We start from the raw sequence: 27,202 nt of genomic DNA, 5'->3' as shown, positions 1-27,202 counted from the left end.
AATCCTTTAATATCCCAAGTAGACAAACAGCAGGAGCAAAGATTAACAAGGTCTTGTTACTGAATTTGACTGGAAAACAAGTTTCTGCTTCCCAAACCTGCCCAGGAGCAGAAAACACCATCCCATTATCCCAACCCCGCTGTGTAAATACTCCCTGCATACCCAGCCACCAGACTGACCTTTCCAAAGCCTCTCCCTGCACCCCAAGCCTATAAAACTCCCTCGCTTTTAATAAACAGCCTTATTTTGACTCGCTGTGCTTGTTAGAGAAAACCCCCGGAACACAAGACGCCGCTTAAAGCAGCGGGAAGTTCGGCTCCGGGGATGCTCCGGGAAGGCCGATAAAACGCGGCCCCCGCGGAGCCGGCGGATGCAGGGATCTTCCCAACGCTCCCTCTGAGCCCACACTCGGCACAGGCACGTCCAGCCCACGTGGCAGGGCAGACAAAGCCTCACCCAGGGGCTCCCCGTGACCTCGGGAGAGCAGGGAGAGCCACCGGAGCGCCGACACCCGGCACAGGGACATTCCCTGCCCGGCGCATCCCGGGAAAGGCAGTAAAATCTAATTTGCTCCCAAATACGCCGACAGAGCCAAAACAGTTTCCATATGCGCCGCACGAGGTTACGGAACAGCTCAAAAAATGCCAGGGATGAGGATAATTAAGAACATTACACAAAGTGCATTTTTGGGACGCTTCTCCGGGCCATCAAAAGGCCACCGGGCAGGATCTGGATGGAAGCTGGAAAATGTCCTGGTGTCCACTGGCTCATGTGGCTTTGCAGGGGGTGGCCATGTGGTTGTGTTTAAAATGAAGCCCATGGAGGGGGCAGGATTTCCCAATAATTCTGGAGTCATCACATGCCACGTCCTACTTATCGCCCTCATTCCAAACAAACTGCTCAAAGCCCGTCGTGTTCCCGTAGTTCCGTTAAATCCACCTCCAACAGGACAGCCCGGGATGTGCAGAGGCTCTGAGGGATGTGGTCCCTTCCTGGGGGCTTCCCACGGAAGGAGATGTTCCCACTGCAGGGCACAGGAATGAGCCTCACCTGGAGTTTCTGGATGGGACCACCAGTAAATGGTCAAGGTGTTTGTTGTGATGTCCGACCTTCACACGCCGAGCTCTCCTCCACATCCCTCATTCCTTCCACCTGGATTCTCCCTAACACATCCCTGCATCTCTCACGTGCTCCTGGGACACACCAGCACCCTGAAGCTGTGTTGCACCCACTCCCTGTTCTCCACAGCCAGGAATCGTGGACCTCCAGCTCTCCATCACCCAGTCCCATCACCACCATCATCCTTTTGGAGAGATCCCAAAAGAGGTCACCAGGATGGACTTGATGGGAGAGAGGCAGCTGGGCAGGATGAGAGTTGCTGTTGCAAAACTCCATCCTGGGATCCAACAGTGGGAAGGGCTTGAAACCACACTTGGAATGAGCCAAGGAACAGCTCCACGTGCCGGAAAGCCGAGTTCACCCAGTTTTTTTCCATGCAAAAAAGCAGGAAGGGCGGCTCGAACACGAGCCAGATTTTTTTAAAACTGCAAATTTTCATTTAATCTTTAAAAAATGGCATCATATCGTTTTTATTACAATACCAACGTATTAAAAATTACTTTAAAATTAAAAAAAAAGAAAAACCAGCGGATACTCAGGACTCGGCACTGACACAGAGCTATTCCCTGTACTCCCAGTAAATTGAATTAAATTCAGACCCAGTTGGAAGTACAACCAGTAGCACAGAGTAAACTTGCATCCTCAAACCAATCATCACAAATCCGGGGAACTCAAGGTCCGAATTAAATTTAAATCCAAGATATACCTAAAATATTGCAGGATACAGCTGGGTGCTCAGCAGCCTTAGTGTGGCTCTGGATCCAGCATCCCAGCATTCCCAGGGAATGCCTATTAGCAGCTGTCACCTCCAGGCCCAGTAATTGGGGGAAAAACAAATAAATCTCCTCCCTTCCCTGCTCATCCACAAGACTTTTCTAAGTCCAGCTGCATTTTGATCCTGGGAAAATTTCTATACTGGGGAAAATTTCTATACTGGGACAGTGGCAGCTCATGGACCCACATGGGATTTAGGAATCTTTGTCCAAGCTCTTTGCAGGCACGAGAGGCCACATTAAACACTTGGAGGAGGCACTTGGGATCTACTTGAGTGGCTCTCAGTGAGCTCTGACCTGCAGGGACGGAGTGAAGAGCGGGAAGGCATCCAAACCCCGGATCTGAATCCCTGATTTCACAGACATGGTTGTCTTTCTATGGAGCTGCTGTTAATCCACGCTCTGAAGCGCTTCATCTTCTCCAGCTGACAGTCAGAACTGGATTCCTCCCAAAATCCAAGCAGCACTTCGGTTGTGAACAGCACTGGGCAATGTTTTGCCTCATTTTTTGTTGCCCGGAGAGAGATTGAGGATTCACCATCCCTGGAAGCACCCAAGGCCAGGTTGGACGGGGCTTGGAGCAACCTGGGCAAGTGGAAGGTGTCCCTACTCGTGGCAGGGGGGTGGAACAAGATGATGTTTAAAATCCCTCCCAACCTAAACCATTCCATGACTTTTTAAGCGCCACACTCACACCCCCAGGTTGATATTTGCTGCCAGTGAGGGAAAAGACACACCAACCTCACTGTGACACTGCTCAGAGGTGACACAGACACCAACAGCTGTCGGCAGGAAGAGCAAATACCACCTTCAAACCAGCACAGCTGAAACTCCAACCTGTTCAAACTCTGCATCGACCCCTTGGAGCTCACACCAGATTCCCACCCATTAAATATCGAGTTCGACGTCGCATCCGAGCGATGACAATAAAATAAAACTCCTGCTTCGCCTCCATCTCTGCGAGAGGATATTTTGGCTGCCCCAACAACTTGATCCACTAATGGCTTTTGGATGGGTTATTCTTGGCCCACTCACCGTGCTCGCCCTGGAAGCCCCATCCCAAGTGACCTCCCCGCACATGCCCGGCATATTTCAGCCATTAAACGAGATAATAAACCCCCCAGACCGGATATCAGCAAGTGTTAATAAGATGTAATTCGTTCCTGGCAAGCCCAGGACTCAGATCCTTATTAAAAAAAAAAACAAAAAAAACAAAACTGAAACTGAACCAACAAAACCAAAACACACACACACAGGTTCACGGGGCCAAAGTCCAGCAGGAGTTCAAGTGCGCGGGGCCACTTTCATCCGCGTAATTAAGAACAAGATCTGGAACGCGGCGAATTCCCCCGGAACCAAAGGTAATAAAACTCAGATTTATAAAAAAAAAAAAAAAAAAAAAACACCAAAACAAAACAGGAGGGAAGGAGCTCATCGCTTGTACAGTGAGGCTCTAGGGTTTCTCCACATGCTGCGAGATCCCTCCAGTCCGGCTGACCCCGGGAATGTCTCACTTGACTTCAGCCCGCCACGGGCTTCCTCTCCAAGGAGAGCTCCCCTCATCCAGCTCCCCCCATCCAGCCCTTCCTATTCAGCTCCCTCTCATCCAGCTCTCCCCCTTCAACTCCCCCTCATCCAGCTGTCCCCATCTCGTGCTTCCTCCTGCTCCCCCCCATCCAGCTCCCTCCATCCAGCTCTTCCTATCCTGCTCCCCCCCATCCAGCTCCCTCCATCCAGCTCCCCCTACCCAGCTCTCTCCATCCAGCTTTTCCTATCCAGCTCCCCCTCATCCAGCTCTCCCCATTCAGCTCCCCACATCCAGCTGTCCCCCCCCTCCAGCTCCCCCTCATCCAGCTCTCCCCAATCCACCTACCTCCCATCCAACTCCCCATATCCAGCTCCCCCCATCCCATTCCCTCTATCCCCCTCCCTCCATCCAGCTCCCCCCATCCCATTCCCTCTATCCCACTCCCCCCATCCCGTTCCCCCTCATCCCATTCCCTCCATTCAGTTCCCTCCATCCCACTCCCCCTTCATCCCACTCCCTCCATCCAGTTCCCCCCATCCCATTCCCTCTATCCCACTCCCTCCATCCAGTTCCCCTCCATCCCGTTCCCCCTCATCCTATTCCCTCTATCCAACTCCCCCCATCCCGCTCCCCCTCATCCAGTTCCCCCCCATCCAGCTCCCCCTCATCCCATTCCCTCCATTCAGCTCCCTCCATCCCACTCCCCCTTCATCCCACTCCCTCCATCCAGTTCCCCCACCCCATTCCCTCTATCCCACTCCCTCCATCCAGTTCCCCTCCATCCCGTTCCCCCTCATCCTATTCCCTCTATCCAACTCCCCCCATCCCGCTCCCCCCCATCCAGCTCCCCCTCATCCCACTCCCTCCATCCAGTTCCCCCCATCCCATTCCCTCTATCCCACTCCCTCCATCCAGCTCCCCCCATCCACCTCTCCCCCATCCAGTTCCCCCCAGTCCTTGACTCCCGGCCAGAAACAGCGACGGCTCCGAGCGCTCCAAGACAGATCCTTCTGATTATCACAAAATGAAATTTTCAGCTCTTGTCATCGTCGGCCTCAGATTTGTAATGTTACAAAAACACCATTTCCTCTCCCCATTGTATCAAGGCCTCTTCCATTCCCGCTGGTGAAATCAAACAATTTTAAAAGAATTTATATGATGCTAATTTAAACCGAATGGACGGAGCTGCCAATCGCAGTTCCCCTGACTCTCCAGGCCTCCTGCCAGCTCGGCTCCCGTTCCAGGGCCGTTATCCATCACAACCAGCAGACCGAGGAAAAGGACCCGGCGACGCAAGACGCGATCCCGGCGATCCGGGGAGGGGAGACCCTGCCCCTGGCTGTCGGCACGGCCACGGGAAGTGACCCCACGCAACCAGAGGCTCCAAAACCTTCAGCTCTCACTTCTCCATCCGTGGGGCAGCTCGGGGTGAGGGTTTCTGTCCAGGAATAAACCTGCTCAGATTCCAGTATCGCTCCAAGTCGGCTTGTGGAAGTGGAAGTGGTCAGTTGAGTTTCATCCACAATCCAGCCACGGAGTCCAAGTTGGGAGACAACTCTGCTCCCACAAAGGGTGAAGGAAATCCCTTGTCAAGGCTGCAAATCCCTCTCATAAACCAACAGAAAAGAGGGATTTGGGGGAGACTGAAGATGTAAAACTCCCTGTGTCGTCTGTAGGCAAATTAAAGACAAAGGGCTGAAGACGGACTTGGGAGAAGGGATGGAGGGACAGGACAAGGGGGAATGGCTTCAGACAGAGGGCAGGGTTAGATGGGATATTGGGAAGGAATTCCTGGCTGGGAGGGTGGGGAGGCCCTGGCACAGGTTGCCCAGAGAAGCTGTGGCTGCCCCTGGATCTCTGGAAGTGTCCAAGGCCAGGTTGGAGCAACCTGGGATAGTGGAAGATGTCCCTGCCCGTGGCAGGGGGTGGCACTGGTTGGGCTTTAAGTTCCCTTCCAACCCAAACCATTCCATGATTCCCTGAAAACCATGCACGAGTTGTCCCACAGGTCTATCAGCCACAGGATGAAGAACCAACTTTCTCTCCCCTTTATTTCCAGCTGGTTTCACTCCCCGCTCCCAGTTCCTGTATCTGGGCAGAGCAGGAGCAGCCACTTCCCACCAATCCCCCAGTGCCTCTCCTGGTTTGCAGGAGGCAAACGTTGTGAGGAGGAGGAGGAAGGGTCAGAACTGGTGAGGAAAACACCAGGACAGCCCAAAAGGAGAATTAACAGAGCTCCAGGCAGAGCGTGAGCTCTCCCCTGGAGCAGGAGGGACGGGAAGAACGAGAAGAAGCGGATCATGGATGCGGAAGAGATGGAAACACAAAGCTACAGAAGCAACTCTGGGCAGAAGAAACCAAAAAAAGGAATTGGGAATTAAGGAATTTTTTTTTTAAAATTGGTCACCTGAACAGCCACAGAAACGTGGGTGGACTTGAAGATCTCACCCATCAAAGCCACAAGGGGCCAGGAGGTTGAAATGTCTCTCCCAGAACCATGAGCATGAAATGGGAAACTAGAAGACAACACAACATCTGCACCCTTACATGTGTCTAAAATTGCTAAATATCCTTAAGAGAACTTATATTTATTTATTTATTTATTCATTTAAAGAGTGCATTTGCTGGGTTGAGTGAACACCAAACAAATGAATCTCCTATTCCTTTCCAGCCACCAATTACAGAATCATTTATGTTGGGAAAGACCTCCAAGATCATCAAACCCAACTGAGATCATCAAACCCAACCGAGATCATCAAACCCACCCGAGATCACCGAACCAAGAACCTTCCAAAAACGCTCTGCCTGCCACAAAATGAACAAAACCAGAGCAGTTTTATAAACAGTTCTGGGTAAATCCAACACCTGGAGCCCCCCAGCCACTTGTGGAACACTTGTGGCTCCACCAAACCACGGCCAGGTCATGGTGTGTTTTTCTCCACGTTCAGAAAGACGGGTTTGGTTTGAATAAAAAGGTTTGCTGAAAGTCTCAGATGCCAGGTGGCATCTCCCCACACCTCTATGACACAATATAAGGCTTGGTTTGCTTTCCCAAAATACCAGAAAGCAGCCGAGAAGACAACAAGGCATCGGGAAAACGGGAAATTAAATCAATTAATAGAAATCCTCCAGGATGGGGTTTATAAGACAGAAAATTGAACTTCTAACCATAAACAGCACCACCTTATCATCTCGTGAAAAATTATGGCAAGAGTCCTTCCCATAAATCAACACATCCCAGCCATCCATCACTATCAGAGGAAGTGTTTTACTGCTCATACGAGGTAACATTTCACTGCCAGCGGATTTGAATTTCATCAAAGTAGCAAAGTTCTTTTTAAGAGCCACTGGGAGCTTTGCTCCCTCGCTGTGACAAGATAAACTGTGCTGAAACTCAAAACTAGAATATTAAATAGGAGTGGGAAGAGGCAAATCTGATTTAACACCCACACGGGGATGTTCAATTCATCAGGTTCATCTTTTACAGGCACCAAGCGCTGGGCAAAGGCAATCCAGCCCCAATCCAAGTTTACCCAGCGTTTAAAAATCAGTTTAAGATGCAAAATAAATTAAATTCAGTGCTTAAACTCCTACTGCTTTACTCCAAACTGGGAAATCAGCACTGGTGTCTCCAGCTCTTCCAGTTCCAACCAGGCACAGCAGCACAAATGCTAAGTGGAAAATATGAGTTTCAAACACCAACTGCACCTCCCAGATTCCAGGTTACTAAGAACCTACAGCAAAATCCAGGTGGGAGAAGACAACGAGGAAACCGGATCATCACTTTGCAACAGCACAAAAAAATCAGGATAAAAACATCCAGGAGCAACCACAGAAGGAAGAACCACGGCAAAATGACTCCAAAATTCAATTTACTGCCTTGGGAGTGGAAAAGCAGAACTCTTGAGATGACTGAACCACCACCCCCCTCCCAAAAAGCCCCATGGAGTGTGTGCACACAAACCAGCCCTACCTGTTTCATGGCCGTCTCTCCAATCTTGTCCGAGTGCTTCCGGATGCTCTCCAGGAAATCCTTGAGGTCTGACATGGACACCTCCTTGATCTCCTCCCGCAGCTTTGGGATGTTATCCACCATGATCTTGCAGAAGCGGTAGTGGCTCACCTGGGGCAGGTACGTGTGCTCCAGGTGCTCCAGGGTCTTCAGGGCAGGGTAGTGCCTGGGGAGAGCAAGGAAGGGATGTGTGGAGCCACTTCCACCCCACTTTCCCCCAAAGAAGGTGCATTAACTGGAAATTATCAATAAAACTAAGAATTTCAGCTCTGGAACCACAGAATCGTGGCGTGGTTTGGGTTGGAATGGATCTTAAAGACCACCCAGTTCCATCTCCTGCCCTGGGCAGGGACATCTTCCAGGTGCTCCAGGGTAGGATAGTGCCTGGGGAGAGCAAGGAAGGGATGTGTGGAGCCACTTCCATCCTATTTTCCCCCAAAAAAGGGTGAATTAACCGGAAATCAGGCAATCTAACTAAGAATTCCAGCTCTGCAACTTTACAATAATGGAATGCTTTGGGTTGGAAGGGACCTTAAAGATGACCCAGTTCCAACCCTGTCACGGGCAGGGACACCTTCCAGGTGCTCCAGGGTCTTCAGGGCAGGGCAGTGCCTGGAGTGAGCAAGGAAGGCATGTGTGGAGCCACTTCCATCCTGTTTTCCCCCAAAAAAGGTGCATTAACTTAAATAAGTCAATATAACTCAGAATTTTTGGAACCACAGAATCGTGGCATGGTTTGGGTTGGAATGGATCTTAAAGATGACCCAGTTCCACCCCCTGAAGGGACACCTTCCAGGTGCTCCAGGGTCTTCAGAGTATAAGGTAGTGCCTGAGGAGAACAAGGAAGGGGCATGGGGAGCCATTTCCATCCTATTTTCCCCCAGAAAAGGTGCATTAACTTAAATAAGTCAATATAACTCAGAATTTTTGGAACCACAGAATCAGGGCATGGTTTGGGTTGGAAGGGACCTTAAAGATGATCCAGCTGCAACCTCTGCCATGGGCAGAGACATCTCCCACTAGCCCAGGTTGGCAACCCCTGACAGCGAGGTGACAAAATCATGGAGATGGGAATATCCCATAAAATCCTATAGACTGATAACCCAGTGTCCAACACATCCATATCCAACAGATCTGGACCAACACAGACACTTGTGGGGTTGGGAAGACCCTGGACATGAGAGCTCAGCTCTTTCCCTCTGGATACCAGGAGTCTGATCCCACCTTCCTCCCAACCATCCTAATCCTCCTAAACACCATTAAAAGTATTTCCACCCGAGGTATTTTTTATTTAGATAGAGAAGGGGGAGCAAATATGGATCCAAATCCCACATCAGGTGTTCAACAGATAAACGTTCCATCAAGCTCCTGCCTCTCCAGGAATTGCTGTTGTACCACTGGGTGTGTGATCTTCACAATGTTCAAAATAACTCATTTCCCTTCTTTAAAATGAGTGTAACTTATAAATTTAAGAATGTAAGATTCCCAGTGTTTCTTTCCCTGAATTCCTTTGTATTTCGGTCGTGCCCAACGGCCTTAAATTTTACCCTCCCTTTCTGCAGAAAAGCAAATTTCAGAGCCTGACACGTGATGCTAAATGGAAAATTTGCCTGAGAAGTTAATTTTTCTCAAATTCCCACCCATCTTTTCCACTTTGGAAAGTGGGAATCCACAGGATTTGCCTTTTTACCGGAATATGGAACCGCCCTGAATGGAGATATAAGATTCAAGGTCCTCCTCCTGTTCTGACCAAAAATCTGATCAAAGGCAACACAAAATGACCAGGGAACCATTTAGGAAGCATAAACATGTGGAAAATAAATATAAAATACATAAAATATATTTAAGACCAACCCCAGGTCAGCCACCTCAAGGGTGAATTAAGGCAATTTTAGCTGATTACACCCAGAGTGAACCCTGTTCACCAGAACCCACCACTCACACCTTGAATTTTGGGGGGAGAAACAGTGTTCAGCCAGAAGAAACAGATTGGCAGCAGTGAAAACAACCTGCCACTCCAATTCCCACCCAAAATAATTCCTGCCTGAACCCCAGGCAGCTCCACAGGGGAGTTATTCCAACCAGAGTGGCCCGTCCTGCTCCCAAAAGCAGAAGTCAAACGGATTAACCCCATAACCCAACTGGTGTTTACACTGGGAAAGGAGTGAAAAACCACTTGAACTAAAAATCAAAACTCTCTGGAGAGAAATTTGGGAGTGCAGGGAAAGCCAGGAATTCATACAGAGGAATAAACACACGTTGGGGTGGGTTTTATATATTTTAGGGCGTTGTTTGGGCCCTGGGTCACATCCCCTGACACCTCTGAGCAGCCTCCCAGAAGGGGACATTTCTTTCCCAGTTCTGAATCCCAGGAGCACTCCCTGAGTGGGAGGAGCAGGATTTTGATTTATCAAAATCCTGGTTTGTTTTTTTTTTCCTGGAAAGACCCAGGCTCTGCTTGAGGGAACAGCTCTACAGGGGCTTCTCAGCTCCAAGCAGGATGAAGAGCTCCCATGGAATCCATGAACCTTCTCATGAAGCATCTCAAGCCCACAAGGAAGCCAGAGAGGGAATCTGCACCAGGAACTGTAGAGACAGGACAAGGGGGAATGGTTTCCCAACAGAAAAATGGAGATTTAAACAGGATATTGGGTAGAAATCCTTGGCTGGGAGGCCAAGGGTTGGGTAGAGAAGTTGTGGCTTCCCCTGGATCCCTGGAAGTGTCCAAGGTCAGGTTGGATGGAGCTTGGAGCAACCTGGGATAATGGAACATGTCCCTGCCCATGGCAGGGGGTTGGATTATCATTAATTATATTATCTTTTTTCCAACACAAACCATTCTGGGATTTTATGATTCTATTTCTTACTGTTGGAGACCACATGGACACGAGAAGTGACACAGGAGGAAATAAAACAGACTTGATCCCTCCAAAGTCCTGCAGAGCCAGGAGAGAAATCTCTGGAGACAGAGATTTTGGGTTTTCCCATCCTTTTCCACACGTGTCTCAGCCGTGGGAGAAAAGCTCTTTCTGTCCCTTCCTTAAATTCTGGACAATGGGGGAAGAAAACCTTTCCCTCCATTTCTTCTGCTGGTTCCTGTCACTCCTCTGGGATCAGATCATTCTTCATTCTCCAGCTCGTGGCCACAGGTTTTGGGTTAAAAACATCACCCAACTCATTCTGTTTGCCCTGAGAGAATGAAACTTGGGAGGGTTTATTAACCCCAAATACAAACCCTGTGAGTCCTCCAAGACTGTGCACCCAAAACCCAACCCCTTGGTGCCCATCCTGAAGTGATTTATAAGTGACACTGGGTGCAGAAATAAAAATACTTCACATGCTGTGCTGCATTTGGTGGATGAAGCCACCAAATCCAGACAAAGAAAGAAGGGGAGGAAAAAAAACAGCCCAGGGTTCAGATATTCCTTAAATGTGGCTTTCAGCTTCTATTTGTTTCAAAATGAACCAACACAAAAAAAAAAAAAAAAGATGGAATTCTTAGAAGCAGATCTTGGAAACGCTCTCCAGAGCAGGGAATGGGGCAGCATGTGGATTCCCTGCAGGAGTTCCCAGGGCTGTGCTCAGCTCCAGCTCCCACCCCACGTCTGTCAGCGGAGAAGCCCCTCTCTGTTCCTATAAACACACTAAAAACACTTGGCCAAACTCCCCTCTGCCCTGCTCTGCCCTGAGCCATCCTGGGGCACAAAGAGGAGCTTGGGGAACAGCTCTGGGAGCTCCTAAAGCTCCTCCAACCAGCCCAACTTCCATGAGTTCCACTGATCTGTTTGCCCAAGGACCCCGGGGGGGAGCAGGGGCGGGAGGGGAGGTGTAAAAACAACCCCCTCATCCCATTAGTTATCGCCTTGTTCCAAACATCTGGCTCCTTCTGTGCTGTTCCCATGATGAATGGCAGGCACCAGCCAGGGATCCCACTGCTCTCCCTGCCTGGCATCCAGCTGGAGCCACGTTTCCAGCCTCCCTCCTTCCAGCAGCTGCTCTTTGCCCAATTTGCCACCCCCAGGGCTCCCGAGTCGCTCCGTGCCGCTTAAACAAACCATCCCCCAGGACTCCAGCAAATATCCCAGGCCGTGGTTTAATCCTTCATGCAACAGATGCAGGGTGGGGAAAATCCTGGATTTACAGCTCATGGTTTCAGAGACACCAAGCCCCTGGAGCTCAGTTCACTCTCCTGAAGAGTTATTTCTACTGCAAAATAAGATTTCTCCCCAACTTCCACAGTCCTGATGTTTCCAGGTGTTTGGCTTCCACCCACGTTCATTGGAATCTCTCAGGTTATATTAGAATTGTCATATATTAGATTATGCATCATGGCATTCACAGAATAAAATTTAGTTGATAACATGCATTGATTGCATGCACAACAACAGGGAGCTTCCACAAAAAACCAAGGAATATCCACTTCATTCCAAAACCTAACACGAAACAAAATCCGAGCCTGCTGCCATCCCAATTCCCGAAGGATGAGCCAGGACTGTGAGGAGAACCAGCCAAAAAATCAGAGGAGTCAACCTGGAAAGGCTGATTTGGGAAGCTCTGGGAACCTCTTGAATTTACTCAGCCCCAAAACAACTGTTTGGATAATAATAAAACACCCATAAAGCGACACAAAATTTACCTCTTGGATTTCATCTGCTCCCGCAGTTTGCTGTACATCTCCAGCACTGGAAAGAGAAGGAAAACAACAGAAGCCTTGAGCACAAAGCAAAGAGTTTGGGAATTCAAACAAACACAAGGCAGGAGCAACTGGAGATTCCTCACCAGGAAGACACAGCGTGAGTTTATCGACCGTCGCCGAAATGTTCCTCTGCTGCAACCGGCACTGCTTCAGCTCTTCCATGGCAATTATCAGCTTTGAGAAGGGGGGAAAAAATCCCATTGAACACCATAAACACTTGTCATGACCACCCAAACTGTGGGGTGACCACAAAGCCTGCTCTGATAACCAGGGAGCCCAGGGGAGCTGCTGGAAGAGGGAGCACAGGCAGCTCCGGGTTCTTCCAGCAGAAACGTTCCCTGAATTTCAACTCAGGAAGCAGCAAAACCAAAGCCATCGGCACACCAGCCTGGGAGCACGTCCTGGGAATTCCAATAGAATTGTTTCCCCCTTCCCATTTTAGTCATCTCTTCCCTACTCCCTTCTCCAAGTGGCTCTTTTCGGGTTCTCAAAGCCAGGATGTGGCTGTTCGTTCCCAAGGGGATTCTTCCCGAACTAACAGGGATTTTTAAAGGCTCAGCCTCCAACACAAAAACCTGGGTGAAACAAGGATTCAAGGCCAGGCTGGAGCGGGCTTGGAGCAACCTGGGATAGTGGAGATGGTCTTTGTGGTCCCTTCCAACCCCAACCATTCCACGATTCCATGAATGGATCACTTACTTCTTTCCCCTCGTTCTGCAGCTTCCGGTTGGTGTCCGTCACTTGGTTCTGCAGGAATATTGGGGAGAAAAGACAAAGCCCATCAATAAATCAGGACAACGGTTTTCCCATAAAACCAAACTGCACATAAACACCGTCGCTCCTCACCCAACCTCCCATTCCATGGAAAAAAGCTGTTTAGTGGCTCATTTCACACGGGATGCCAAGAGCCACGCAGTAAATACAAGGATTTCCCTCCCTGCCACTGGAGAGGAGTAAAAAGCAACAGGAGTTAAAACTGTGGCATGGAAGCCACAAAATCCTGCAGTTTTCATGGATCCAACTTTCTACCAGATGCTCACATGGACTCTCATCTTAAAAGCCAGTGGAGGAATTAAATGCCCTTCCCAACACCAAATAAATTACAGTTAGGTTTTAATTCCATGGTATCACAGTGAGAACTTTTCAACATGGGCTTTACCTATAAATAATTGTTTATATTTATGCAAACACCTAGAAAACTTCCTTTTAGATCTTCAGGTGCATCTTCCACTGGTTCCCTTCTCCTGCCTGGTAGTAAAAGGTATTTTTATACACCTGGGATAAAAAAGGGCTGTATTTCCTTCTCTAAACCCTCTTTCTGTATTATCCCATCAAGCTGGGACTCATAGTTGAAAAAATTCCCACTTGGTAAACCTGTAGTTCCCTGGACTAGGAAGAGTCCACCAGTCCAGCCCTTCCCAGCCCCGGGCATGAGGTGACTCAGTGAAGACCCACGAGAGAACAAAGTGGATTTTTGGACTCATCAGGATGGAAAATTAGCAGTTCACCCATTATTTGGCCAACAAGTAGGAAAACTTGTTTGGGAATTCTCCTGAACACTCATCCAAGTCCAGACAAGAGCAGGTTTGTAAACAGAGACACCACCTGCTAAAAAAACTACACCAGCTTCCAAGCAAACATGCCCAGCTCCAGGTCTCCAGTAAAAGCAGCCAATTCCCAAGGTAAATCCAGCAGGACTGCTCAGGATTCAGGTGCCTCGCATCAGTCTAAGACTAACAAGCCATAAAACTACTTTTTTTTCCCATAGATTATTCCTTTCACAGCCACTGAAGTTGTAAATATTCGTTTCCAGGCTCGCCTCTGTCTCTCGGAGGTTCCTGGTTTTCCACAGGCTCACCATAGGGTGGGAGTTGCCCCTGGATTTCTGTCAGAGCTCATTCCTGCGTGTTTTCAGGAGTTCTGCTCATTCCAGAAGAAAACCTTTGTCAGAGTTTGGATAAGAGCACCAACTGGGACACGGAGCTCCCTGAGGATATTCGGGAGCGTGAGATCACAAAAACCAACCTGAGACCTTTGTTTCCTTTTCACCAATGATGGAAACAAGCTGACTTTTTAAGGAATTTAACCCCAGTGAAGGAATGTCATGCAGTGATCTCCAATGATCCACCAGAACGTGGATGGTGCAGGAGCAGCAGCAACGGCAGAGCAAAGGAATATTATCAGGAATAGTGTGGAAAATTCCTTCCTGGAAAGGGTTGTCCAGCCCTGGCACAGCTGCCCAGGGCAGGGGTGGAGTCCCCATCCCTGGAAATGTCCAAAAAACACATGGATGTGGCCCTTGTGGACACGGTGGTGGTGTCGGGTTGATGGTTGGACTTGATGACCTCAAAGGTCTTTCCAACCTTGATGATTCCATGATCTCCTTCCTTTTCGAGTGCACCACAAGGCAAACACAGTTCAGACAGGAGGGGAGCTTTCTATTAACATTCATAAATTTGATCCAGGATCCATTTTCTTCCCTGCTGGATCTCCCACACTGATCCAGCCTCCACCAGGTCATCTCCCACTGTGTTGCCTCAACGAGCAGAGCCATCAAACCTCACAAGTTTCCTCTTATTTTAACACCGGCCACGCCAGTTTTTAAGCCTCCCATGATGCAAGAAAGAGGAATCATCCCATGATTTCCCCACACACACTTTCTCCACAGCATCTGCCTCACATCTCTCCCCCTCCTGCAGTAGCTTCAGCTCTCCTGGCTCTTTGCCCTCTGCCAAAACTGCTCATTTCCTTCATGATGTACCGAGATTTTTTACGAGCGGGAGCGCAGCATCTCTTCCAAAGATTACTTTATTTGCTTATATCCTGAAAAATCCCACCAGGAAAAAGGAATCCATGTAGGGTAATTTAAAACTGCTCCTAAAATAATGCCAAGGCTGTACTAGTGTTCTATTAAAATTACATATCAATCCCAGCTCCAGGAAAAAAAAAAGTCAGGAGACCGTCTGTCCTTGCACACTCCGAGTTTTTTCAGGGGGCAGCGAGTCGTGTTTTGGTTTGTTCTTAAAGTCTCCATGAAAAAAAAAACAAAAGAAAGATATGATTATTTATACAGACTCTCTGTAGCCAAGTGGAGGCTTTTCAGATGAGGAGATTTGATAATCTAAGGCAGACTCCCAGCGAGGGGGGACAGACAACAGGTGGGAACACGGGAAGGACGAGACGCCGGGATCATGTGAGGGGCTTATGGGATGCTCCAGTTGTTACTTCATCAATCTACTCATGGAACACGTGGCACAGAGAAGGGGTTGGGGGGTTTAACAACACTCTGAGATCATTTAGAGGGTGTCAGAGTGAGGAGCAAGAGGAGTAAAGGGCGCTGGAGAGGAATCCTGGGAATGGACCCAAGGGCACTGGCGTGACCCCACAAGGATGTGCCAACTCCATCCCTGTCCTACACCCCCACCCCACTGACTTCCACCTCCTAAAGGAAGAGAGAGCAACTACAGAGTGATCCTTCCAATTGGCAACTCATGAACCTCCCAGTCTGGGTTTGTTATCCACCACCTCAGCTGTTCTCCCCCCCCTAACCCAATCCCTACGGGAATCCAGTGCTGGGCTCTGAAGGCATCTCCACACCCTGGGGCAGTGAGATCCCTGCTTGGTTTTGCACAGGTGAAGGTGAGATTCCCTGAGCTCCAAGCCAGCTCCTCATTTTAATCAGATCTGCCTTCATCTGGATGCACCAACCAATAAAAACTGCTCCCTTCTCATTTTCTCCCTCCCACAACTCAGAACTTCAAAGAATTCCAGAATTCAGGCTGAGAGGGACCACAGCGGGTCAGCTGGTCCAGCAGGGCCATCCCAGAGCACATGGCACAGGATTGTGTCCAGATGGGTCTGGAATATCTCCAGTGAGGAGACTCCACACCCTCTCTGGTCTCTGTTCAGTGCTCTACCAGTTAAAGTTCTTCCTCACGTCCAGGTGGAACTTCCTGGGCCAGTTCCTGCCCATTCCTCCTGTGCCATTACTGGGCACCATGAGCAGAGCCTGGTCCATCCTCTGCCCCCTCCCTGCAGGCATTGCCAGACATGGATGAGGTCCCTTCAGTGTCTCCTCTGGAGGCTGAACAGCCCCAGCTCCCTCAGCCTTTCCTGCTCCCAGAGATGCTCCATCCCTTCAGCATCTTTGTCCCCCTCCACCAAAAACATTCCTGAACCATTTCCCTGCTGACCAAAAAAAAAATCCCCAATCCCCATCAATTGCAAGGACTTCAAAGAAGGAAAGTGAAAATGAGATGGCTGGAAAGCACAACCCCCTGGGATGGATTTGGGGCTGCCTGGTTTTCAGAGGACAAGGCTAGAGAAGAACATTCCCACGACCTGGAGAAGGCTGTGGGGGAACCTGTGACTCTGCAACTCCCTGACAGGAGGGGGGAGTTGGGGGGGGTCAGGATCTGCTCCCAAAAAAAATGCGACAAGACAAGGGGAAACAGCCTCAAATTGCACCAGAAGAGGTTTAAGTTGGATATTGGGGAAAATTTCTTCCTGGAAAGGGTTGTCCAGCCCTGGCACAGCTGCCCAAGACAGGGGGGGAGTCCCCATCCCTGGAGGGATTTAAAATCCCTGTGGATGTGGCACTTGGGGACAGGGGTCAGTGGTGGCCTTGGCAGTGCTGGGGGATGGTTGGACTCGATCTCAGAGGGCTTCTGCACCCTAAACAATCCTGTGATTCTACAAAACCAAGAAGGAATAATCCCTTTTTTGTGCCTGACAGGTCAAAAAGCAGTAGACCAAAAAAAAGACTTTTCATCCACGTGATCAGAGTTTCCCAGAGAAGGAAGGAGAGCAGTACCTGGGAGAAGGCCAACATTGGAGAGGTGGGATAAAAATCCATCAAGAATGACACAGCTGAATCCCAGAATGGTTTAGGTTGAGAGAGACCTTAAAGCCCATCTCATTCCACCCCCTGCCATGGGCACAGACACCTTCCACTAGACCAGGTTGCTCCAACCTGGCCTGGGACACTTCCAGGGATCCAGGGGCAGCCACAGCTTCTCTGGGAAACAAGAACAACTTGGATTGGATTGGGTGGATTAGGTGATTTCTCGAGGTTGCCACCAGCCCTGAGACTTTGGGATCCTTTGCACCTTGAGCCGTGTTTGCCAAGTCAAACCATCCTAATGTAAAACCCATCTCTGCCCTTTAAATTCCCACTGGGTCCTTTATGGGATGGAACAGCCAGACTGGTCCGTGGTTTCCAAGACCCAGCAGTCCCACATTTTAAAGGATTGAGATCAGGTCACCACCATCCTGCTCACTCCCCAGTGAGGGAAAATGTGCAGTACGAGATGTGAAAACATTAAAGATGTATAACAAAAAAAAAAATCCTAAAGCATCAAGATTTCCCTTGTAAGTAAAAGGAAGGCCAGGTAAGAAATTAAAAGGAAAGAGAATTGCCAGAGTGAGGTTACATAGTTTTTAAAAAAGAGTAAGAAAATGCAGAAAAAAAAAAAGTTTGGTTTAAAAATGTTATGGTTTAAATATCATATAAATTAAGGAGATGCCTTTTAAAAGACACATCCCAAGTATTTTCAATTAAGTTATTTCATATATATATACTTAAAGAGATGATTAATGGTGACCCAGAGCCTCTTGAAAACAACACAGTGTTGCCTCCTGCAGAAATCCATGGCAGGGGGGGCTCCTCTGCTCATCATGGAATCATAAACTCATTATGGTTGGAAAAGATCATCAAGTCCAACCATTCCCCAGCACTGCCAAGGCCACCACTGACCCCTGTCCCCAAGTGCCACATCCACAGGGATTTGAAATCCCTGCAGGGATGGGGATCCACTCCTGCCCCGGGCAGCTGTGCCAGGGCTGGACAGCCCTTTCCATGCAGACATTTTCCCTTATATCCAACCTAAACATCCTCTGGTGCAACTTGAGGCTGTTTCCCCTTGTCCTGTCACCTTTTTTTAGGGAGTAGAGCCCGACTTCCCCCTCCTGTCAGGGAGTTGCAGAGCCAGAAGGTCCCCCCTGAGCCTCCTTTTCTCCAGGCTGAGCCCCCCCAGCTCCCTCAGCTGCTCCTGCTGCTCCAGCCCCTTCCCAGCTCCGTTCCCTTTCCTGCACATGCTCCAGCCCCTCCATGTCTCTCCTGTCTGAGGGTCCCAGAGCTGCCCCCAGGGGCTGGAGGTACCTCAGCAGTGCCAGCACAGGGGGACAATCACTGCCCTGGGGCTGTGGCCACATTTTTGATATCACTCAGGATGCCCTCGGCCTTCTTGGCCACCTGAGCTCACGTTTGAGGAGATAAAACTTCTCAACTCAGTGCCAGGTCCTCTCAGGGAAAGAAAAAAAAAATAGGACAGAAGATGTAGTGATTGGGTCCTGATTAGGTTCTAGTTCATTTGGGGCCACCTGAAACACAATCTCAGAACCCTGAGGGTTGTGTGACACACGAGCAGGGCAAGGTAACCAGCTCATGTTCAGCCTGTGCCCTCCTAAAACAACACCAGCGGCGTTTCTGCAAACACAATATCCCCCAAAACACCCCAGAGCCAAAAGCACACGAGTGAAGAAACGTCCTGGGGGGAGTGTGACAGGGAGGGCTTTCATTTCAGGGCTGGTTGCAATGTCTGTTCAAAGCCCAGCACCACTGAGAAAGAGCCCGAGATCAAATGGAGGATGAATGGCTGGAACAAAACCCACTCTCACCACTCGATCCACAGATGATTCCCCGGGGAAACCCTCACAAAAGAGGGCTCAGCCTTTCAGAGAGAAACTTTCTGTGGATATTTTTCCCATGTGCCGTTTTATAGATCACAAAAGTCGTGGAAATCAAGAGAGATCCTGAGGGGACAGGGATGGACTTCCCAGTGAGCCACCAACAAAGGAGCTGTTTGCAGAATGGGAACCAGCACCGAGCCTTTGCAAACAAACAATGTGGAATTCTTGGCTCCAAACAATGGCTTAAAAAAAGAGGAGGAGGGAAAAAAAAGGACTTATTTCGTGGTGTTTCCAACAGCCTCATCCTGCTGGATGAATCCTCCTCAGGACATCCCTCAGGAAGGTGTTCCTGTGATCACGTGGCCATTTCTGGGATGGAGATACTGTGTATTTGGAATTAGAAGCCTGTTAGGAAATGCCAGAGGTTGCTTTAAATTAATTAATAAATGTATTTAAAGCACAGTCAGCACATTGAAATTAGGATTCTTCTTTCTTTTCCAGAAAACTTGCTTTTCTGAGGTATTTTTTTCCCTTGTTATTTGTAACTTCAGCTTCTCAAATACCCATTGAAGAGCCTCCCATCCTCCTGGAACACCACAGGACAAGCTCCACTCAGCCAGAAAGTCTTGCTGTGCTGGTCCCTGGAGACAACCCACAAATTTTTGGGTGTCACAAGACTCAACCCCCTGCACTGAGTGACTCTTTCAGGAGGTTGGGTTTGGTTTCCCACTCGAGGTCACAGCTTGATGCCACAAAAGGGGCAGCACAGGAGCCTCTCCCTGCCCTGTTCTGCCTTGGGTAGGAGAATTTGGAAGATCCTGTGACCCCAATTAAATCACTGATGTGCTGTTTTATACTCCCCAAACTGTGGAATACTTGTATTTTAAGGCACAAAGCCAAGCTTAAACTCCAAGCCCACCTGGTCCAAGGTGTAGAACAGCCCCAACCTCCTGCTCCTTTTCTTCCCAGGAGAAAAGTTTTCCTTCCAGTTTCCTTCCAGTCCAGTTTCCTTCCCACCACTTATCCACATTCTCATCCTACAAAGGGCTTTTTCCACATATCTCACATATATTATACATGTGGAACATATACACATATTATATTTACAAATACTAATAGAGTTCTACAAGGAAAAAGTCAATTCCTCCCTCCTCTCACATTCCTGCACAGATTTAAAGGCCACAAATCTATTTTTGGTTGAGAAATTGGGGTCAGGCACCCCAGGAAAAGCACATTTCCTCACAAATAACGGGCTTAGCTTCAAGTTTTATCACGTTTTTAATGCACCACCCTGGTTCAGTTTGCCCGAATAATTATGGAATTTTGAATGACCAACCTCTTTCTACAGGAAGAATGAGGAGATATATAAATATACATATATATATATATATTTTAAATTTGTTTTAAGCAGAGCAGAGATGCTCTGGACAAAGAGGAGAACAGACATTCACATGGTTTCAGAAAATCCCAGAGTAGTTCAGGTTGGGCCTGTCGGTCCCAGCCTCCTGCTCAAGGAGGACCAACCCAAACCGAGTTGCCCAAGGCCGTGATTTTTTTCTCTCACCTTCAGTTTTTGAGCTTCTCCTCTGACCTTGAGCAGCTCCGTGATGGAATCCACGAACCCCTGGTAGTGGAAGTTGCACATCTTCTCGATCTCCCGGTCGTGGTTCCGGATCCGAGCTTCCAGTTTCTCCATGAACCGCCCGTGTTCTTCTCCATCGTAGACAGACCTGGGGAGAAGATGCCAACGCTTGGTCAAGGTCCCAAGGTCTGTCACTGTCACAGCTGGTGAGAACCACCCAAAATATGAACTTTAAAAGGGAGCAGATCTGATTTTTCTTTCCATACCCCAAGCACTGAACTCAAGGTTTGAAAATGTTTCTCCTGAAAATGTTTCTTTTCCGACCTTTCTCTCTCCACCAGCCTGACGTTCCCTGAGGGATGAGAACCAACCCAGCACTGGTGGAGCTGAAACCTTGGACACTTCCAGGGATCCAGGGGCAGCCACAGCTTCTCTGCCCAATCTGTGCCAGGGCCTCCCCACCCTCCCAGCCAGGAATTCCTTCCCAATATCCCACCTGACCCTTCCCTCATTCAGCTTCAGGGCAAATGCAAAGGTGGAAACTCAAACCAAATTTCTCTCCTTCAAATCAAAAATGTTTCTCTAGAAAGCAGAGGGACCAACCAGTCACACCCTGAAAGGATGTGGGGCTTCAGGGGGTTGTTTTCCTGGTTTTTTTACAGTAAATACAGGTATTTTTTTATGGATTGAAGTCACAGTATTTTTGAGAAGCACTGTTGGCTCCCAAACCTGAATTTTCTCCCAGTCCAAAAGGATTTTCGTGGTGAGTTTTATGGAATCTGAGCTTGTGTCAGCAATTAAGGCCAAATTAATTATACACTGGATTCCAGGCAGGAATTAGAGATAAAAGGGTGGGAATGGCAGAGCTGTAACAAGAATGAAATCTTTAAAGAATTATTAATCAGCACTTCAGAAAGAATCAGAATTCCATGAACCCAACTGGACACGCTCCTGCAGCAAGTCATGAGATCCCCTTTGGTGTGATCTGTGCTCACAAGGAGCTCTGGAGAATCCCACATCTCCAATCCACAGAGAAATAGAAAAAAATACCAAGACAGGACTAAAAGCTGCAGAATTTTACTCAATAATTTACTTAATTGTTATTCTTTAAAACCTGCCCAGGCAATTTCAATTCGACAGTTTCGGCTGAAGATTCCCAAGGGCCAAAACAAAAATGCCAAATAAATGCAAAGAAAATGAAGGAAAAAAAAAAAAGCCCCAAAAATGTCAGTAAAATGCAAAACAAAAATGCCAAATAAATGTAAAGAAAATGCAAAAGAAAAAATGCCAAATAAATGCCAAGAACCCTGTTTAAAATTCAGTGTAAAATAACCCAGACCCCAGGAGTAGAAGCCTTCAAAGGTGACCACGTTGCCTTCCTCACTCACTGGTTGGTGCTAAAGGTGAAGAAAAAAAGAGATGGAACTTCTCAAATTCCATGAAAGGCACCACTAATGCGGTGCTGGTGGTTTTTCCTTAAAGTTTCAAGGAGTTGTGGCCGGGAAAAGCTGAAATTTGGAGCCCGAGTGCCATCTAGTGCTGAAAGGCCTCTCTGCAGGGTCTCACCAAACCCAACGACACAAATTCACTCCTAATTCAAGGTTGATAATTCCACATAACGAGAAAATAAAAATAGGTGAGCTGTGTTTGTACTCAGGTATAGATAATTTTAAAAAAAATAGTAATTTTGGGAGCAAGTTAATTGGTTTGCACTCAAATGTGTGTATGCACCTGTCAATGGGGGGAAAATAAACCCTCAAAATTACTTATAAACTCCAGGCAAAACCCTCTTTGGAAATGGCAAATCTCAGACATTAAGGTTGATGATTAAAACCTTTTTAATATTCTTCTTTAGTTAAAAAAAAAAAAGAAAAAAAAAAGAAGTAGTTTGTGTTCAGGCAGCAACAAACCCCAGCAGATGCCTGGTCAGCTTTAAACTCAGATTTAAGCTCAGATTTAAGCAGATTTTGTATTTTCCCCTTCTGAATTCTCCCAATCCTCCCTCCAAGAACCAACATCCTTGATTTCCACCCTCCCTCCAAAACACGAGTGACCAGGGAACAGCCAAGCCAGACCCAAGTGCAACACATTCCAAAGTTCCAGGATGTCCACTCTGACATTATGGGATGTCACGTTGTGGCCTCTGGACTGATCATCACATCAATAACACTCAGTGATTAGTGGTGACTCTCAACTAAAACAACGTCAGGACTCAGTTTGGTGGCACAAAGAACAAATGTTTCCCTTCCAGTTGTGTCAAAACACCTCCCAAGGCCCAAACTCCACCATCATCCCCTTCCACACCGGTTCCAACTCTGGTTCCCGGCACAAAGAACAAAACTCTCCCTCCCAGTCGTGTCAAAACACCCCTCAAACCCCGAACTCCACCGTCACCATCCTCAGTCCCCTGGTTCTGGCAGAGATCCAACTTCCTCAGGTGTTCCTTCAGCTGCCAGGAGACCACAGCAGCCTGGAAAATTCATCCTTGTGATCCCAAATCCTCGAGGTGTGTCCAGTGTGACCTACCCAGCAATTCCCAGTGTCCTCAAGGCCAACTCTGGCTCTTACCTGGCCCACTCCCTGAGTACCTTCAATACAGATCATTTCCCTTCCAGAATCAACACATCTGGGGCATTATTCTCCCTACTTCTTTCCTGACAAATCTTTGGGACACCCACTGCCTTCCTCTGGATCTCCAGGTCCCTCCAGCTGCTCCCCCTCAATCCCATTTCTCCTGCACATCCCACTCTGCTCCCACAGCCCGTCTGGATCTTCAGGGAACAATCCTGAAACAACTGATAATTCAAAAGGCATTAAGGGTGACGCACAAAAAAAACACTCTAAAAGGAAAATCATCTTCCCTGCGTGTTTCTACCATTAATAATCACGACAGCACAATAAAAAAATACAGCGAGGGGAAAGAAAACACAACTCAGAATTGCTTTGGGCTGTTCCTTCTCCTGGTTGTAACAACACAGAACTGGGACAGAAACTATAGAAAATGATCCTTCAGGCTGCCTTCTTTTTTTTTTTTTTTTTTTTATTTTGCTATAAAAAATTGCTGGTCAAAAAGCTCCTCCACAAAAAGGCTTTTGATTAAAAAAGGCTGAGAAAGAGTGGTCTGTCCCACATGCACTTATCTGATCATTTCAGGGCAGGCTGTAATTCTCCCCACTCAAGGCTCTGCTCAGTGACAGATCTGTCTGGTTTATATTTTTTAAGTGCACTCACTAAACCATTGAAGATGACTTTCAAATTTCTTGGATTGTATTGTTAAGTTTCACAATTTCTGCATTCATTAAAAATGCACTTCTTTTTTTTTTTTTTTTTTTAAAAAAAAAAAGGTCAACTGGAAAAATCTTTCCAGGAAAGCCACAAATGCATCAGGAGTTTGCCATCTGCAGCCTGGAGTCACTGCAAAGTTTATCCCCCAAAATAGGGGCAACCAAAGCTGGTGCACACCAAGAAGCCAAACCACTAAAAATAGGGATGCCACAGACAAATATCCAGCTGTGCCACGGGTCATAAAATCACAGGATATCCTGAGCTGGAAGGGACCCACAAGGATCATCCAGTCCAGCTCCTGGCCCTGCACAGGCCCAGCCCCAAGAGTCCCCCCCTGTGCCCCAGAGGATCAGCCAAACCCTCCTGGGAGCTCTGGCAGCCTTGGGGCTGTGCCCACTGCCCTGGGGAGCCTGGGCAGTGCCCAACCAGCCTCTGGGGGAAGAATCTTTCCCTAAAATCCAACCTGAGCCTGCCCTGACACAGCTCCAGCCATTCCCTGGGTGCTGTCCCTGCTCACACAGAGCTGAGATGGAGCTGCCCCTCAGAGGAAGCTGCAGACCCTGATGAAGCCTCCCTTGAGCCTCCTCTGCTCCAGCTGAACACCCCAAGTGCCCTCAGTGCTCCTCAGGTGGATCCACAGGTGCCTTTGCCAGTTCCCAAGTGGCACAAAGGGAGTGGTGGCTCAGGCAGAAGCACAAACGTGTCCGTGGGGAACGTCCCACACCTTCGCCCTCCCCCGGCACCCCAGAGCCTCGCTGGGCTCCCTGGGCTCAACCCCCACCTGGACACGGATACTCCACTGCCTTCCCAGCCACTTCTTCATCCACAAGAGCAAAAATGGGCAAAGAGCAGAGGTTTGGGGGGATACAGCCAAGGGAAAAATGAAAGGGGCAACGACCTCCTTATAACATGGTCAGAGGCAGGAGGACACAATCCCAGAATGGTTTGGGTTGGGAAGAACCTGAAATACCACCTTGTTCCACCCCCTGCATGGGCAGGGACACCTTCCACTAGCCCAGGTTGCTCCAAGCCCTGTCCAACCTGGCCTTGGACACTTCCAGGGATCCAGGGGCAGCCACAGCTTCTCTGGGCAACATCTTAGGTGTTGTCACCAAGCACCAACACAACCTACACTCTCTCCAGCCCTGCTTTAGACACTTCTTGGGACTGTTTCCAGGCTGGCAGGTCCTACCCAGACACCACTTCCATGCAGGAAAACTGCCAGAGGAGCTTTGAGTTATTGCAGAGGCAGAAAATTAATGCTAGAAAATGTTTGGGAATTTGCTTTGCACGTCCTGCCTACATCTTGTGCTCAACAAAGGGGACTGGATTTAAGCTGAAAGAGGGCAGGGTTAGATGGGATATTGGGAAGGAATTCCTGGCTGGGAGGGTGGGGAGGCCCTGGTAAAGGTTGCACAGAGAAGCTGTGGCTGCCCCTGGACCCTTGGAAGTGTCCAAGGCCAGGTGGGAGCAACCTGGGATGGTGGAAGGTGGCACTGGATGGGCTTTAAGGTCCCTTCCAAACCAAACCATTCCATGACCTGGTTAAGCACAGGGCCTCAGGCAGGCCTGCAGAAGGCCAAGCCACAGGGCTGACCCTGCAACTTGATTCCCAACAAGAGCTGCCTCCGGGATGAGACTCAGAAGGAACCTAAATAAATTCAGCTGAAAATACAGAGGAGGGAAATCTCCGGGGGCGGAATGAAAGAGATCTGGAACAATGCAAGGAGGACAATCTGGGGACAGTGGAACACAAGTGACTTGCTTTTGTTTTCAATTAATAAGTGGAACAAATTCCTGAGCCTGTTGTGGACTTCAGTTTAATTTTTTTCTTCCCCCCCCCCCCTTAAAACTTCTGTAGTGGTTTGAATCCCTCCGAAACATTTTCTTCTCATTAAGCTACATAAAAGCATTAGCAGTTTGTTTAATCTCAGCCTGACTTTTGTAATAAACAAATTCACTACTGAGCATTGCAACAAAACAATCACAATTTCGAGAGTGGGCCAACAGCTCCACGGAAGAAAGGTCAAAGAAAGTTTTTAAGATTAATATCGAACTGTCGAGAGTTTAAGCCTCGTGATTCCCAAGTTTATCCACTTGGGACACAGCAGCAGCACCTCGTGCTCCAAACACATCCCACTTAGGTTACACCTCAAGTTACCTTGGTGGAAAATTTACTTTTTGTTTTTATTCTTCTAATTAAACAGAACTGAAGTCTAGAATTGAAGTCCAGAACTGAAGCCCAGATCTGAAGCCTGCTCTGCTTTGTCCTATCACCCACACAGGTATAATTCACATCAAAAATACAGAGAAAGCCACTTTTTTCCTCCCTTTCTGGAAGAGTGTAAGATCTATAATCATAAATATGTTCATTATCCTCACTTAAAAGCATTCCCACGTGGATTTGTCCTACTTAGACCCACATCTCTTGCACACAAGTTTCCCTCACCATCCCATGTTCTGTTTACAACAGAAATCATTCCAATCACCATAAAATTCCACAAAATACCAGCATTATCCCAAGGTTATGGGGTAGAAAACAAAGCAGGTGCTGAAGAGCACCACTCTACTTTATTTTTTGGCAGGATAACCCTGGTTTCCTAACTGGGAACACCTTGATCTCAGCCAGGTCCTGGCACGGCCCCGGTGGGCGTTCCCACAAGCGTTCCATGAGGAACACCGCAGAGAGAATTCCCAAAAACCACATGCATACGCTCCTCAAAAACCACCCAAGAACCCCCGTTACTTGTCAGTGGCCTCAACCAGAAGGGGCTTTTCAACAGGGCTTCCACATGGGTTTGCTCTGGGCCTGGTTTTCCTCAGCGGTTTGAGGAGCAAATTGGAAAATGGGAACGCCGAGAGCTGCGCTTTGGAAAGACGTCGGTGCCACCAAAGCCAAGGGAGCCACAAGGCGTGGGGAAAGCGACAGCCAAAGACCTCGGGAAGCTGGAAGTGTTTCCAGAAGTCAAGAAGGATGAAGGTCAGCAGAGGCGAGGGCACGGTGGGGCTCCAAGGAAAGGTCGGAATCGGGAGCACAAGTTCAACGGGATCAAGGGGAAGGCAGGAGAGACCAAAAACTCCACAGCAGCCATGACTCCTGATTTATTGGCCAAGAAGAGCCAAAGGAATTGGGTTTAGGTTTGAAGGGAAAGGGCTGTGAGGACACAGGGGCACAAAGCCATGGAAGAATCCTCTGCTATAGAAACACGGAACCATTTAGGTCGGAAAAGACCTCTAAGATCATCAAGTCCAATCATCAACTGAGCACCAGCGTGTTCACCACCAAACCACGTCCCAGGTGCCACATCCACACACCTTCTGAACACTTCCAGGGATGGCAGTCTGTTCCAAAGCCCGACCATCCCTTCAGGGAACCCCCCCAGCTCTCCCAGCCTGGCTCCAGAGCAGAGGGGCTCCAGCCCTGGCAGCATCTCCGAGGCCTCCTCTGGACCCGCTCCAGCAGCTCCACATCCTCCTTGTGCTGGGGGCCCCGGAGCTGAGCGAAGCATCATTTTGA

The 27,202-nt window shown here is 48.6% G+C and overlaps 1 protein-coding gene across 5 annotated transcripts in view; it reads right to left on the bottom strand.

Annotated features, from left to right (window-relative positions):
- The window catches only part of EXOC6B (exocyst complex component 6B), a 338,997-nt gene that overhangs the window by 266,640 nt on the left and 45,155 nt on the right, over positions 1-27,202 (bottom strand). For all 5 annotated transcript variants that reach the window (XM_064653623.1, XM_064653619.1, XM_064653620.1 and 2 more), the window contains exons 2-6: positions 20,383-20,548; positions 12,828-12,875; positions 12,212-12,302; positions 12,069-12,114; positions 7,394-7,598 (exon numbers count right to left, since the gene is read on the bottom strand). In XM_064653623.1, coding sequence (XP_064509693.1) covers positions 7,394-7,598; positions 12,069-12,114; positions 12,212-12,302; positions 12,828-12,875; positions 20,383-20,548 — 556 coding nt within the window. The remainder of the gene's footprint in view (positions 1-7,393; positions 7,599-12,068; positions 12,115-12,211; positions 12,303-12,827; positions 12,876-20,382; positions 20,549-27,202) is intronic.

This window comes from Pseudopipra pipra, chromosome 4, assembly GCF_036250125.1.
Source record: "Pseudopipra pipra isolate bDixPip1 chromosome 4, bDixPip1.hap1, whole genome shotgun sequence".
Lineage (NCBI taxonomy): Eukaryota > Metazoa > Chordata > Aves > Passeriformes > Pipridae > Pseudopipra > Pseudopipra pipra.
The sequence above is the reverse complement of the archived record's forward strand: the minus strand, read 5'-3'. Positions and strand labels throughout refer to the sequence as shown.